The sequence below is a fragment of the Lissotriton vulgaris genome, chromosome 7 (assembly GCF_964263255.1).
Source record: "Lissotriton vulgaris chromosome 7, aLisVul1.2, whole genome shotgun sequence".
Taxonomy (NCBI): Eukaryota; Metazoa; Chordata; class Amphibia; order Caudata; family Salamandridae; genus Lissotriton; species Lissotriton vulgaris.
In genome coordinates this window covers 1,398,465,352-1,398,480,012 of record NC_141695.1, presented here as the reverse complement: position 1 = coordinate 1,398,480,012, position 14,661 = coordinate 1,398,465,352, and the positions used below count along the sequence as shown (strand labels likewise).

Genomic DNA, 14,661 nt, shown 5'->3' with positions numbered 1-14,661 from the left:
TTGAAAACAGATAAATAAATGGCATTGTCATTTACAATGCCAATAGTTTAATCTCTGGCAAATGCCACACAAAAATACACGGACCCACACACACACACTGACCCTCACAGACACACACAGACCCACACAGACCCACACACACCAACAGAGCCCCCCCCACACACACTCACACACAGAGAGCCACACACACACACAGAGCCACAAACACACACAGAGCCACACACACAGAGCCTCAGCTCCATAAAGGCGTAGTCAAAGATAGGGCTCTCCCAAGCTCTTCATTAATTATTTCGATTTGGGATTCAGAACTACAGGAGTACTAGTTAATATGCTTATAAATACTTTGTGGAATACGTTCCACAAAAAGAATGTAAACTTTGCATTATCTGCATCGAGCTTAGCAATGGCATTTAGGCATACAGTAAACATCATGTGTTTAGTGGGAGCAGACACAAATGAAGTTTAAACACTCCACTATTTGTGTCTTTTCCTCATTAGAAGCAGACATACAAAAATAATGTAAATTATGCACTATTTGTATCGTGTGTTTAGTGAGGGAGTATGTAAACAAAGCTCAGTAAGGGCAGAGGAAAGACTGTAAACACTGCTTTATTTGCACCGTGTGCTTAATGAGGGAAGACGGTGGCCACTGCTCTGTTTGCAGCATGTGCTTAGTACGGGCAGACTAAAGTCTGTAAACAGTGCTCGGTAGGGGCAAAGCAAAGTCTGTAAACAATGCTCTACTTGGATCATTTGCTTAGGGAGGGCAAATACTCAGACTGTTAAGGTGCGCGTTTGGGATGCTTTTGAAGGTTGACACAGGAACAGAATAACAATAAGTCTTCAGCATCATATAATCATCGTGAGATTTACATGTAATGGTGAAGTCCTGTCTTTCCAAAACTCATTGGTTGGTTCGGGGTTGTCCGTATGTACACACTCACCCTGTTGCAGCATCTGGGAGGTGAAGCGGTATGACCCCGCCTGTCCTTTGCTGTGTATCCCATATCCTAAATGAACTTAGGAAAAGGGAACTGGAGACTCACACATCCGCATTATGAGTATTTGAAGTGGGCTCTGGTTGCGTGCACGATTTCACAGAGGTACAAAAGTAAGAACGCCAGCCCCCAAGCGACAGCAGAAGTCCGGATCGGGTCTCTATTTTGGACGTGCCGCCATTGCCACAGGTGAAGGGTATAATGCCACAAACAAAGGGGCGCGTTCTGAAACTGCCGTTATGGAACAGGAATCGACCGAAATGCACCGCTTTCTATTTCCTGCGACTTTGATCACTGGCCTTACAAGTTCCAAGTAGAGGGGGGCATGCTCTCAATGTGGCCATTCTGGTTCCAAATTGCAAATCGTACTTGCACAGTGTGAATGGGAAGGTGATGCTGCATGGGGCTTGGCGTGTCCCTCGCAGTATGTTCATCTGGGCCCCTGAGATGAAGCCCGACCTCCTTGCTGCCTATTCATGTTTTAGTTCAACGCTCTTCAGCCACAGGCCTCTGGTGCATTAGAGGGAGGGGGGACGGGCTCACGGACAGTGGGAGGGGGGGCGGGGATGGGCACACGGACAGTGGGAGGGGGGGCGGGAACAGGCTCACGGACAGCGGGAGGGGGGGCGGGAACGGGATTCTAGACACACAAAAACGTAAAAATATACCGTGGAACAGCAACAAAACGTGCAAAAACGTAAAACAAACAGGGAGACAACATGAAACGGGGTACACGTACAAAGGGAAAACAAAATTATAAACAAAATGCTGCTTACCTGATCAGAAATAAAAACAACTTCCTGGCAACTTAGATCTCGCAGACCACTCCGGATAAAGGCACTTCGAAAATGACCAAAACAACACGGGGAAAAAAAAAAAACATCCGCCCACCGCCGCATGACGTTTTTCAAAAGGGTGGAGAGGGAAAAAATCGCCGGAACGCCCACGAATCGCCTCGGTGAATGACGGACAGATCTCTCTTCCAATGGCTAGCCTCCATTTATGGAGCTAGCCAATGGAAGAGAGAGGCGGAACTAAGGCCATACTGTTCTAACAAAAGATTTTGCTTGCGAGAAACGCTGCTGCGCAGCTGTTCGTCAGGCGAAACCTAAAAAGGATACCAACTCCTCTTGCATGAGACAGGAAGAAAGATATGCATCCATTTAAAGTGAGCCTAATAGTTTTCCTACCCAGTACTATTGCTGTTAGCCTGTGAAGTCACTGTAGGTTATTGTCAGTCTATGACATGGGTGCACATAGGTTGACCATACTTGCCAATCCTCCCGCTTCAAGCGGGAAACTATTAATTTCATGGCTAGGCTCCTGCCTTCCAATTCATGCATGCAGAAACCTGATTCGGATTGCTGGATCATGATCTGCTGCCAACAAAGCAGCTTGAGCTTTGAAATGATCCCTCTGTCCCCGGTAGTTGTCAACGTATTCTGAGCCCACCCTAACGGTATTGGTTTAAAAGTGGAATTGGGCGGGCCCAGGGGTGAGGAGTCAGGAAAGGAATTAATTTGCCTGCCCACTCACTCCATACAAGTATTCCTCAGTGGGTATCAGCCAACAGGGACGGGTTATCCGGGAATTGGAGAATGCACTGCCAGAAACCTGCTCCTTCAGACCAGTGCACATTTCTGCCACACTCTCTCTGCTTGCTATATCGCTTTCTCCGTGCTCCTGATAGATAAAAGAAAAAAAATGGAACCCAGTAATAATCCCTGGGAGGATTTTTCTGTAAAACTGCCAAAAACAAAATGCTGATGCCTGTCCCACACGCTCCAAACTCTCCCTCAAATAATTACCTCTGACATCAAAGGATTATGCTTTGCCCTTAATTCTTTGAGGGGGAGTTTAGGGCATGTGACAGGTCTTGCCATTTTATTTTTGGCAGTTTTACATAACACAAACAAAAACTTATTTTAGAACTCTGTTTTTGTTTGTGCGTGTTATTAAACTTCCAAAAATGAAATGCGGATTGTCATCATACATACCAATAGGCCCAATTCAGGCTGATTGCCTCTGCTTCAATATAGGTCGGTGGGGAAAATACATTCACCAAACTTTTTGTTTTTTTAATCTTCCACTTGCCTGCTCTAAAATGTCAGCTTGCATGGTTGTGACACACCGACAGACATTTTGGTATTTTTAGGGTGATAAGTTAAAAGCATAAACAAATGCGAGTTTTGCAAAAGTGGCAGTTGCGCTGAGCTGCCAATAGCATTTTGCAGCTGGCGGTGCTCTTAAATAAATGACAATAAAACCTATTCATAAAAACAAGGAGTGGCAAAGAGGAGGAGTGGGAGAGAAACACAACCGATGAGTGAGTCTCGGGCAGGCTTCAATATAGAAAGTAAGCATGAGGGGGACGGACAAATGCAGCAACAGGAGCAACAGTGCTTGGGTGGGTTACTAAGTGGTAAACGTGTGGGTATGAGTGCATGTAAGGAAGAATGGGGAGCAACAGGGGTATTTGGGGGATAGCAGAAAGAGGGAGCGGTGGGGCAAGGATGTCAAGAGGATCAAGGAAACACATGCAATCCCAGAAGGAGAAAGAAAAAAAAAACAATCAAAGCACTGTGGGACCAAAATGCTGTGGACGCAACACACAAGAATAGGGAGGGAAGTCATCAAATCAAGAGCAGATAAAGACCTAATACAGGCAACAAAGTTCTCCAATTATGAGCCATGTGCTCGTCCAAAGCCCACTCCAAGTGTATGTAAATTATAAGACAGAATATGCCTACCAACAGAGAGGTAAACCTCTTTGTAGCCAAGACCTAGGCTTCTAAAAAATCTATAAATAAATGCTGCAGAACGAGAAAGAAGCTTTGGGAATAATACCTCTTCTGCCCCTGCTTCAGATGGCCCTGTAAATAGTTTTTTGACTATAACAGAAAACTCCCGAGTTCAATCATCTCATCAAGCCACTCCACTCTCCAGAATAAATATGGCACAGCAACTAGAATATTTATTTTCTGAAATAGAATAGAGTAGGGTAGGGTAGGGTAAGGTAGGATAGGATATGATTTTGGAATGCTTTAAGAGTGACCCCACAAGGGGAATCCTGGCATTGTATGATGTTTGAAATGCTGGCAAAAAAGCTGGACAAACAGCGTGGTTTTCTGTTGTTTTCGAAAATGAAGAGGGGTAAACGAGTTTGTGTCAGCATTACGAACAGTTATAGGCATCACTTATCGATCTCAGTGGGATTCCCTTTTATGTTGGATTCAGAACAACTCAATCTTATTTGTGTGGAGGGACGAGTATTTATTTATGTAATTCAGTTTATATGTTTGAAGTTGTCATTGTTGGTTGTATGTGAGGAGTAAAGTTACACATCTGCATTCTGAATCTACAATGTAGCACAGTACTTCGACCTATCTGTCAATATCGCTTTGTTCCTCTGTGTCCATTAATTGATTTAGGGACCAACCCATTTCCTTTTCAGATCATGTTGTGTTTTCCATGCATCCGTCCATCCAATCCATCTCTAAGTCCTTGATTCAGCTCATGCCTCCCTCTTTTGTCTTGCTGTATTTAATCCACCCTTCTATGCAATAACTGTTAAACAATCATTTTCACCTACAGGATCCCAGACGTGAAGTCTGTAAGATAGCAAAGTTCCTGGGCAAGGACCTGAGCACAGAGCTTCTGGAGAAGACCGTGCATCACACCTCCTTTGAACAGATGAAGACCAACTCCAAAGCTAACTATGATGGGGTGCATCCGATTATTGTGGACAACAGCATTGCCCCATTCATGAGGAAGGGTAAGAGCCGCTCGATTCCGAGACCTCTGACTCTGCCTAAAAGGTGCCACCAGTGCTTGCTTAGCTTGTAAAGAAATTAGTACCTGGGCTCAAAGATTTAATTAGGAGCCTGCTACTGGCCCTGCTGAATGCCAGGATGGCAGATTACCTAAATTACCTAGTTTTATTTTCACCCCTTGCCTATTTATTTCACCTCTGTGCGCTTCCTGTCTCTTTATCTCACTGCTAGAGATCTTTCACTCTGTTTTAGAAAATGCACATTGACCCATAGGTATTGTAGGGGATCCAAAATGGCGGAGTGAGGATCCGTGCCGGCTGACCTACCTGTGTGCTCCGCTCCTCACTACCTCCTAGAACCCCCGCAGAAAGAATACTGAAACGAAAGCTGTAATTTCATCGAGGTCACAGAGCAGGTCTACTACGGCGGCTCTCTCTGTCTGAATCAACTGATGCTTCTGCTCCTCGAGGCTGCCTGGCTGCTACGACAGCTGTTTGGTGCACGGATCGGTAACTCCGGGCTCAGCTGTTCTGGCCTCTTCGTCAACCGGCGTGCGACTGCCGGAGCGACTACCGGAGTGCGTGGGACCCAGAGGATGACCCCAAAGAATCCTTCGCAGATGCCGTCACGCCAGACACGAAACAGCAAGCAGGCGATGACGGCTACGACTACGGCGGCAGCTGCAGCAGTAATTACCTCGCTTTCAGCCGCCACTTCTTCCACAGCTGCTACGCTCTCCGTCTCACCAGCGGCGGTCCCGACGGCAGCCGCCACCTCTCTACAAACCTCTCTACAACCCCTTGAGATCCACCCCGACGGCGCTCTGACAGAAAATAGCGACCCCCCTGCTACAGTCTCGGCTTCTGCAGTCCTGATTTCAGCAGCAGAAGTGAAATCCTCAACGGGTACAGCCAAACAGGTAACAAAGTCCTCAATTCCATCTAATGTGCTACAGATTAAGGGTTCAGTATCCAAAACGGACAAAACCGGGACAAAAACACAGGCAAAAGCAGGGGGGGTGGTAGAAGGGTCTGCCTCACAACACTTGACTCTAAGTAATCAAGGTGCTGATCCTGACCTCTTGCGTGCGAGCACTATGACACCAGAAGCGCTAGACCTCAATAGGGGTAAAGCTCCACAGATGCTGCCAGAGCCACCACCCCATCTACCCAAATCGACCTCAATTGATCTCATCGCAAGCAACCTAGAGGTGATACCTGAAGATGTAGGTAACAAGCCCGGGGGGTCAAATGAGAATATAGCAAATATGCTGCTCCCAGCTGATGCCGAGCTGGACTCCTACGAGGACTGTGAGGTCGAATCAGAGATAGAGGATGATAGGTCAGCAGATCTACTAACAGGGGGGTGCGCTTCACAGAACAAAATCAAGGGGAAACCAAAAACAAAGAAAAGTAGCAAAGCAGGTGCTATCTCCAAACGACTCAAACAAAAGACTAGCAGCAACCCCGCTCTGAAGAAGCATATCTTAGAAAAAAGCCCGCTTAGAAACTGGATTGTAGCAAAGGGTTTGGTTAAAAACATGACACTGAGGCTATCAGGTGGGAGCCCTACCGACCCTCTACCAGTCACGACCTCCCCGGAGAAAAGTATACTGATCAGCCCAGATATCATGCCTTTAGGGGATAAGTCGGACGGGCTACAACCTCAAGAGCAAGCTAACGGGTCATCCTACAGCTTGGAGCTGACATTATCGGACGAAGCCAATATCTCACCATCAGCCATCCAACCGTCCTCCCCGGCAACAACAAGCCCCTCCTCCTCAACGGTGACACCCCTGGGCCCTGCCATTGCTTCTCCTACAACAGCTACAAGAAATGCAGAAACTGATACTCCTCCCTCCTTAGATGAAATATTGACGGTTTTGAGCAAACAACTGAGCAATCAGCGGGCGGAAGCACAAGAATATTTTCTCCAACTGAGAGAAGATAATAACAAGACGCAATCTGTCTTACAAGATCTCACGGCTAAAATTGGGGGGATCTCTCAAGATACCATCGAGCTACAGGAACGGGTGGTACAGGTGGAGGAGACAAACACCAAAATGATAAAATCAGTGGAAAAACACGATGATCAACTGAAGGTACTACAGCTAAAAGTTGAGGATTTGGAGAATCGTCAAAGGCGCTCCAACCTAAGACTTTTTGGAATTCCGGAGAGATCAGAGGGCACAGACCCTAGAGCCTACATCGTAGGGGTCCTCCAGAAGGCTTTCCCGGACCTGTCAGACTGGGACTGGGACTCACAAATCCAAAGGGCCCACCGCTTACCTCTGTTCCAGAAGAACAGAGAGAACCAATTTCCACGCCCATTCCTAATTTACTTCGGCAATTTCCTTCTACGACAAGCGGTCTGGCAGAGAGCCCGCCCCAACTCCCCAGTAGCTGTAGGAGAATTCTCGCTTTTCGCACGCTCCGATCTCAGTAGGGACACCATGGACAAGAGGTGGCAGTTTCGCAAACTGATGGATCCAATCAAGGCCCATGGTGGGCAAGTTTTCCTCCAAGAACCTGCTCGTCTAAAGGTTATAAGAAATGGGCGAACCCATTTCTTTAATGATGTTAAGGAAGCAGAGAATTATCTCTCCAGCATCATATCTAGCCAGAGCTAGATCCAGAAACAATTTAACACCAGAAGTAAATAAGTAAAGACTGATGTCAGAACAAATTATCTAATGGGAGTATGGGGGGCACAACTCTACAAACTCACGAAATTAGAGGGGGAGAAAATGAGAAAATGAGAAAATGAGAAAATGAGAAAAATCGAAAGGAAAGGAAAAAGACTTGTGCATGTTTAATGATCTCTGCTTTTTGGAGGGGGGGGGTGAGAGTGACACAGGTTGCGTCACCACACACGCTGCCTTACTAACGGCAGCATTCACTGGGGGGTGGTTCTTCCCCGGCCGGGGCGAGAACCAAGGGGGGGGGAGGGGGGAGGGACAACATCTCCGCAAGATGGGGCTAGGGGAGCCAGGGGGGGGGGGAATATAACAAAATTTGTGTGCAGGATGACAAGTGGGAACTAATTGATAAAATTCGCAACTCATGGTTTTTTTGTGGCATTACTATATGTTGTAGAGGCTTAAGAGAACTAGCTTTAGCCTTATTATTTGGTTATTTGAAGAGGGCGCATTATTCCACCAGACAGTTAAATGCATCTAATTAGATGTTTAGCTTGGAACGTGGCAGGACTCAATAGCAAAAGCAAAAGATCCTTAGTATCAGAGGAACTGAAACTACATAACCCTCATTTTTGTTTATTATCAGAAACCCATATCGTATGGAAAGACAGGAAAATCCTAAATCAACTGGGATATGAAGTTTTGGTTTGTTCCACTTTTGGGAATTCTACAAGAGGAGTTGTCATTCTTAAGGACAAACGACTCAGGGTAGAGGTACTCCAAACCGCTCATGACAAGGATGGCAGATGGGCCATAGCGCAAATCAATCACGCTAACACTAAGTATGTTTTATGCGTAGTCTACGGCCCAAATTCAGATGACCCAAAACATTTTGACCAACTAAATGTAAAACTTTTGGGCTGGGAGGGGGAATTCATAATAATGGGGGATTTTAACTGTATTCTGGACTACAAAATAGATACTACCAAACCGAATGCTCATCAAAGGATGCACAAGACCAGGTCTTCCATAAAAGATATATGTCGGACACACAATATTAAAGACGCTTGGAGATATTTGTATCCATCTGTACCTGGCTTCACATACTACTCTGCGCCCCACAAGACGTGCACTAGAATAGATCTGGCTCTAACTAGCGATAAATTATTACAGGCGGGTTCCATGATTCTCTGTCCCCGGATAACATCTGATCATAACGCACTCATAATAACATTCGATACACAAAGCACGCGGACACCACCTAGGCCTTTCTCTTTTCCAAGACACCTGCTCTCTGATCCAAATTATGTGAAACAGCTTAAAAATCATCTCAATGAATACATAACAATTAATAGAAATTCAACCGGGTGCTGCATGGTATGGGACTCTTGTAAGGCAAGTATCAGAGGGCTCACTCAAGCCTATGTCATCAGGCAAAATGCAGAACAGAAGCAGCACAAGCTTACACTACTAAATAGTATAACCAAATCGGAAGATTCACTTGTTAATGCATTACAACATAACCCCGCAGCAGTAATGGAAATCAACCTAAAACTTAGCACATTGAAAACTGATATAAAATCTAACCTTATTAGGAAAAACAGCACTAGGATCCAAAAATTCAAAATAGCCCAATATGAGGGTGGGGACAAAATTGGCAAAGTCTTAGCATATAAAGTAGCAGAAGATAGAGCAGATACCTTAATTTCTAAAATCCGAGGACAAGGGAACAAAATATATAATCAGCCACAAGATATACTTAATCAATTCGCTGAGTACTACAGAAACCTATATACCCCAGAAAATCCTTCCGATATAGAATCAATTGAGGAATATGTAGAAGAACATCCAGTGAGTACAGGGAACCCATTAGGCCTGGATGTACTCTCTAATGCCATATCACTGAATGAACTACAACAGGCTATTAACTCGTTACCAACAGGGAAAGCGGCAGGAGAGGACACAATACCTCTGGAACTCTATAAAACTTGCGGCCAAGAATTAGAACAGCTATTATTGGAAGTAATGCAATCGATTGGACCAAACGGAACGGCTCCTAAATCCTGGAACAGGACAAAAATAGTTTTTTTCTTAAAAAAAGGGAAAAATAAGGAAGAGAGAGGGTCATACCGACCCATCTCTCTGATCAACACTGATGCGAAAATATTCGCTAAGATCATGGCTAATAGACTAGCCCCTTTTATGCCCAAAATCGTCAATCAACAACAACATGGCTTCATTTTAGGGCGAGATACAACCGCGCATGTAAACATGGCAATCACAGCGTTCGATATCGCGGAGGTTAAGTCCATTCCACTCGGCATGATATTATTAGACGCCGAAAAGGCTTTCGACCGAGTGGGGTGGACTTATCTCTGGCGAGCACTATCTAAAATGGGTCTTGGGGGAAACTTTCTGAAGGGTATAAAAGCACTTTATGACAAACCCACTGCTTGCATTAGCTACGGGGGCCTGACCTCATCAGAGTTCCCTATAATGCGCGGGACCCGGCAAGGTTGTCCTCTCTCACCTCTTTTATTTGCCCTTTCACTTGAACCTTTTTTACGTGCACTCCACCTTCAAAATTTGATTATCCCATTTAATTTCAACTCACAGGAGCTGAAAATGACAGCCTACGCTGATGACATTGCCGTATATACCATGGACATTGCGAAAGCACTAAAAGGAATATACCTCGAGGCCGAGAAATTTGGGAAGGTGTCAGGCTACAAGCTTAATGTTCAGAAGACGCAAGTCATATCGAATTACTCCCCATCTGTCCCTATACCTGGGATCTGCAAAGAGGCCACATATCTTGGGGTTAAACTAACAGCCAGACTACAAAACATTAACAATATAAACTATAACGACTTGATCAAAAAAACTACTCTTGTTTTGAAAAAATGGAACAAACTGCCCTTAAATATGATTAGTAGAATTAATCTTATCAAAATGAAAGTTCTGCCAAAATTTTTATACCTATTCCGTTCCATTCCGCTGTCACTTAACAATACATTCTTTCAGCATCTAGACGGGCTTCTGAGCAGTTTTATATGGGGCTACAAAAGGGCCAGAAGGTCATTAAAAACAATGAAAAATAATCTAAACAAAGGAGGGCTGAATGTCCCAGACTTTAAACTATATTTTTGGTCCTCATTTTTTACTCGTATACGCTCAGTACTACACGGAGATAGAACTCCCCTTTTTTTTCATTCTTTTATGCTGAAACAAGACTCCTCATTCTTTCTGTTCAGAATCAATGACCCGAACTACTACAAAAGGGTAAAGTTCAAGACTGCTAGAGACATTGTCAGGATTTGGAATAATATATTAAAACATTGCAAAACAAATTTTTATCACTCAAAACTTCCGTTGTGGGGCAACCCAGGTCTCCCGGCTATCTTTACAGATCCTATCACTAATAGCTGGGCTTCTTTTGGGATTAAGACGCTGGAGGATCTGTACGGCTCGCAGGGGTTGCTAGAATTCAATACACTTAAGCAGCTATACGATTTACCGGAATCTTCAAGGTTCAAATATATGCAAATCCATGACTATCTGATCAACTATAAAAAGATACAAAATATTTCTGATTGCGATATCTGGACCTGCCTCTACTCAAATAAGAATAAATCAGTTATCAGCGAATCTTATAAAATACTCAGCCTCTTTAGAACCAACGACAGCGACAAACTGGCAGCGAAATGGAGTACCCAGCTAAACCTAAATATTACTCCTAACCAGATAGAGCACTCTCTTACTAATATAAACAATCTTGTACGATCATCCAGCCTTCGGCTACAACAATACAGAACGACATGCATGCTATATTACACACCAGAAAGAATTACCAAATGGTCATCAGACCCCTCCTTCAGTAGCCGTACCAAATGCCCCAAATGTTCGCTGGAAGCAGCTAATTTAGCTCATATCTTGTACTCTTGCCCCAAACTAAAGAACTTTTGGGGCGACATATTGAGGGTACTGAGACTAAAAAATATTTCATATTCCACCACTACGGCTGCTTCGGTCCTACTAGACCTCAACACCTTTTTATCCCCACAATCATCTTTAATCACTATACTTTTTTCATGTGCAAAATTAACTCTGGCTAGGGCCTGGATTGACCCAGAACCACCGACGGTCTGGAAATGGTGGACCTTAGTAACAGAAATACACGCTATGGAGCTAGCCTTAGCAAATCTCAGGGGAATACGCTCACTGACTAAGTTTAACAGAATTTGGGGCACCCTGCTAGATTGAGAATTCTATATTGTTATAACTCTATTAATTTGTATGACTCTTAAGCCTTTTGTTTATATTCTACAAATGGATGAACTCGTATATGAATTCTTGTTGCCTTCTGTTTTATTTTGTCATCTTGCATATCAATAAAAATATTTAAAAAAAAAAAAAAAAAGAGATCTTTCACTCTACACTTCCTGTCTGTAGATTTTACAGTTGTAGGTGGTGTTAAACAGCACTTTAAAGCATATTCATAATGGGAAATGTACCAATGTATATTTACTCACATGTATCAAATCAAATCATACTATCTTTAGTCGGATGATGAAAGCATTGATAAAAGCACCTCAATAAAAATATAGTTAAGTATTAAAACTTCATCCAGTCCAACAATTAAATCTGGGCAATAAAACAGCAATACATCCCTTTTGAAATTCATATCATGTAAAGCTGGCATAAGAAATTGATGCAACCATTAAAAATTCATACTCTATATTCCCCAAAATATCAATCAAAGTGCATTCTACTTCTAAAGCGAACAGCTAACTTCAAAAACGACCCCATTCGATGACAGAAATCCATATCGAGCAACTGTTGGAGATAATGAATGCTGCTCTAAACTGCCAGATGTTCATCTTTTTTAACAGCAGATGTAAATAATCTTCTCTACAAGTACCTAAAATTTACAAAATGGAAAAGTGAAATATCATTTACCTCATTTAGGGGTCGGCTTGCCCCTTGCGACTTGTGACCCTTAGCACTTCCTTTGGGACGCCTAGCTTCAGAGGCTGCAAATGAAGCCACAGGAATGGAGGAGCATTCCTCTCTCTTTTATACGAGCAGCTTCTGAAGGCAGCTGGACACAGAGCAACATTGAAACATGTAAATGTGGCATCTTGTCGGAACTGCTAAGTTTTATTTATTTATTTATTTTATTTGCTTATATAGCGCAGGAATTCGAACCCAGAAGGGGTATCTCCGCACTTGTGTTCTTACCAAAGCTATATCCAAATAAAAAACCATCAGGCAGGGAAAATATATCTACATGGTCAGGAACAAATGAGTCTTTAAGCATTTCCTAAAGGTGGCCAAATTGGGATTTTGCCTAAGGGTGAGAGGCAGGGAGTTCCAGAGGGTAGGGCCTCTATAAGAAAGAGCTCGGCCTCCCTGTCTTTCCTTTTTAATCTGTGGTACTTGGAGCAAAGATTGGGTCTGAGAACGCAGAGAAGGACATGGCTCGTAAGGTCTAAAAATTTCTGATAGGTACTTAGAACCAGCACCAGACAGGCATTTATGAATTGTACAGCATATCTTGAATTTCACCCTCTGGCGAATAGGCAACCAGTGTAATTTGTTCAACAGAGGGCGAGAGGGGGATCTAGTTGCTTATCAACACATTTTGAGGCTTCCAGCCTCCACCACGCACAGTCTGCTTGGCCTGCAGGCTGTGGATTTTGGTGTACTTCTGCCTACCTCCCATTTTTGCTGGACCCTAGCTTTCTTTCTGGCTTGTGACCTGCACTTTTGTAGAATGAAGCATTTTTCCACATTGCCAGGAGACACAGCATGGCAGTTCCAGTAAGTGGTTTAATTTTACTTTTTGGTTCATTTGTTTCATATTTGCAATCTAATGTGTGATTATGTTCCTCTTACAACACCACATATCTGCCAAGCAGGGCTGGACTGAGAACCCAGAGCAGTCCTGGCAAATTGTCAGACCATCCCCCCGTAGGGTGCATATCCAGCGATCCTGACCACTACAAGGAGGTTTTGGGGGTTCTCCCCCAAGAAACATTAGGAACAAATGGCAAAAATGGTGCATTCTTCAGCATATTTTTCAGTATATATTCAATTGTATTAGCTTTTAAAACACAGTAAATGATGACCTTACAGTGCACCAGGATGCAACAATCTTTTTGGGGATCTCAAAGATTCCCTCACTTGCACCCTCAAACAATGTCTCTCATCTCTCTATATCCCCTCTCTCACGAGTATTTCATTTGTTTTATAGCACCTTTCATACCACCGTAGGGTGTTGGAAAGAAAGAGGGAAAGAGGAAGAAATGAAAATGTAGCTTATAACTGAAAAGATAAGAGAAAATAAACCAGAGAGGAACAGGACAGAAAGAGAGTAAACAAAAAACAAAAGGACATACAATGAACACAGGGTGGTGGAGCCACATAAGGAAGACGGCGCAGCCAACCTGGAACATCCAGGATGAAGACAGGAAAGGGAGACATCATCCAGGCTGAGTGAAAATTATATATCATGGAACCATGGAAACCATACCTGACAGTAAGAGAAAGCGTTATATAGGAATATAAAAGAGCAATTGTAAAACACGAAAAAATAAGAGGAATGAATAAAAAAACAACTTTAACTAAACAATTAAATCATAGATGAATGGGCAATTTCCCTGTCTTCTTCTTTTTTACAGGTATCCAATAACTGCAGTAAAAGAACAGGATCCTCATAGTTAGTGGTTTTATTTTTATAAGTCACTTTGAAGAGGCGCGAATGAAACAAACCATATCTGGCGTTCGAACTTCGAAGAGCAGGTCTCATGTCCAGAAACTTCTTTTGTCGATCCGCTGTTGCTTTAGCATAATCTCGCGCAAAGAAAAGAGTAGAACCTTGCCAATACATTTTTCCTTTAAGTTTGGCAGCTTGTGAGACCTTAAGTAAATCAGTATACTCCAAGAAATATAAAATAATACCTCTTGGTTTAGTTGAGAGGTAAAAAGCTTGTGGGCTATGTCCTAAACAGTGTGCTCATTGGATATTCAATGGTGGAGATTCAGAAAAGTTTGAAAGAAAGCTGGCAACTTAAAGCCTTCAAGCCCCTCCACAAGGCCATAAATGTGTATATTCTTATGCCTATTGCGGTTTTCAAGATTTTCCGCTTGTTGTTTTAGGTGCGAAATCTACATATGCATAGAAGGCACTTGGTTGATAATGGCTTGAACAGAGTCTACTCGATTTTCCAAGTGAATAACTTATTGTTAC

At 43.4% G+C, this 14,661-nt stretch overlaps 1 protein-coding gene across 2 annotated transcripts in view; it reads left to right on the top strand.

Annotated features, from left to right (window-relative positions):
• The window catches only part of LOC147705715 (sulfotransferase 1 family member D1-like), a 346,408-nt gene that overhangs the window by 256,037 nt on the left and 75,710 nt on the right, over window positions 1–14,661 (top strand). For both annotated transcript variants that reach the window (XM_086932143.1, XM_086932142.1), the window contains exon 7: window positions 4,593–4,773. In XM_086932143.1, coding sequence (XP_086788269.1) covers window positions 4,593–4,773 — 181 coding nt within the window. The remainder of the gene's footprint in view (window positions 1–4,592; window positions 4,774–14,661) is intronic.